A 1,294-nucleotide genomic window follows, 5' to 3' on the forward strand; every position below is an offset into this window, starting at 1 on the left:
CGCTGTCCCCGCACGCAGGTCAACCTCAACAGCATCAAGCGCTGCCTGCTCATCAGCTACGACTCCGACTCGCAGCTCCTGGACCTGCGGCACTAGTGAGCGCCCCGCTTCCCGGGATGCGGCCCCGCTTCCCGGGACACAGCCCCCCTTCCCRGGACACGGCCCCCCTTCCCGGGAGGGGGCCGTGTCCCGCTGAGCGCCCCGTGGCCCCCGCAGCAGCATCAAGGTGGTGCCCGTGGGCGTCAGCAAGGGCCTCAAGAAGCTGCTGCAGGAGAAGTTCCCCAACATGAGCCGCCTGGAGGACATCAGCGAGCTGCTGGTCAAGTGAGCGCCTGGCCCGAGTGTCCCCGAGTGTCCCCGAGTGTCCCYCCCCAGCCGCTGTGTGTCCCTTTCCCGCCCGCCCGCGTTCCTTTCCCAGCCCCACGTGTCCTTCTCCAGCCCATGTCCCTCTCCTGTCCCCATGTCCTTCTCCAGCCCTGCATGTCCCTCTCCGGTCCCCATATGTCCCTCTCTGCCCCACATCCCTTTCCATCCCTGTGTGTCCTCCTGTCCCCCCATGTCCCTCTTCATCCCTGTGTGTCCCTTTCTATCCATGTGTGTCCCTCTCCTGTCCCCATATGTCCCTCCTCATCCCTATGTCCCTCTCCATCCCACGTCCCTTTCCATCCCTGTGTGTCCTCCCGTCCCCACATGTCCCTTTCCATCCCCGTGTGTCCCTTCCCTCCCAGTGAGTTCTTCTCCTGTCCCCACATGTCCCTCTGTTCCCGCATGTCCCTCTTCATCCTTGTGTCCCTCTCTGTCCATATGTCCCTTTCCATCCATGTGTGTCCCTCTCCCGTCCCCATATGTCCCTCTTCATCCCTATGTCTGTCTCCATCCCACGTCCCTTTCCATCCCTGTGTGTCCTCCTGTCCCCATGTCCCCACGTGTCCCTCTTCATCCCTGTGTGTCCCTTTCCATCCATGTGTGTCCCTCTCCTGGGACACACATGTCCCCACATGTCCCTCTSTKYCCMMMWKSYCCTCTTCATCCTTGTGTCCCTCTTYMTSCCATATATCCCTTTCCATCCYGGTGAGTCCCTCTCCTGTCCCCGCATGTCCCTCTCTTCCCACATGTCCCTCTTCATCCTTGTGTCCCTCTTCATCCCATATATCCCTTTCCATCCCGGTGAGTCCCTCTGCTGTCCCCGTATGTCCCTCTCTGTCCCCGCGTGTCCCTCTCTGTCCCCACGCGCCCCCACGTCGCCGTCCCCGTCACCGTCCCCGCCGCACGTCGCTGTCCCTTCGGCGCAGGG

The 1,294-nt window shown here is 62.6% G+C and overlaps 1 protein-coding gene across 1 annotated transcript in view; it reads left to right on the top strand.

The window, feature by feature from the left end:
• PPAN (peter pan homolog) overlaps window positions 1–328 on the top strand; it is a 2,229-nt gene extending 1,901 nt beyond the window's left edge. Inside the window, exons 3-4 of the mRNA XM_026046316.1 lie at window positions 19–95; window positions 217–328. Of these exons, the coding sequence (XP_025902101.1) occupies window positions 19–95; window positions 217–328 (189 nt within the window). The remainder of the gene's footprint in view (window positions 1–18; window positions 96–216) is intronic.
• Window positions 329–1,294: the final 966 nt, after the last annotated feature.

This window comes from Nothoprocta perdicaria, unplaced genomic scaffold (genome assembly GCF_003342845.1).
Source record: "Nothoprocta perdicaria isolate Ctin4 unplaced genomic scaffold, notPer1 scaffold_1074, whole genome shotgun sequence".
NCBI classification, from domain to species: domain Eukaryota; kingdom Metazoa; phylum Chordata; class Aves; order Tinamiformes; family Tinamidae; genus Nothoprocta; species Nothoprocta perdicaria.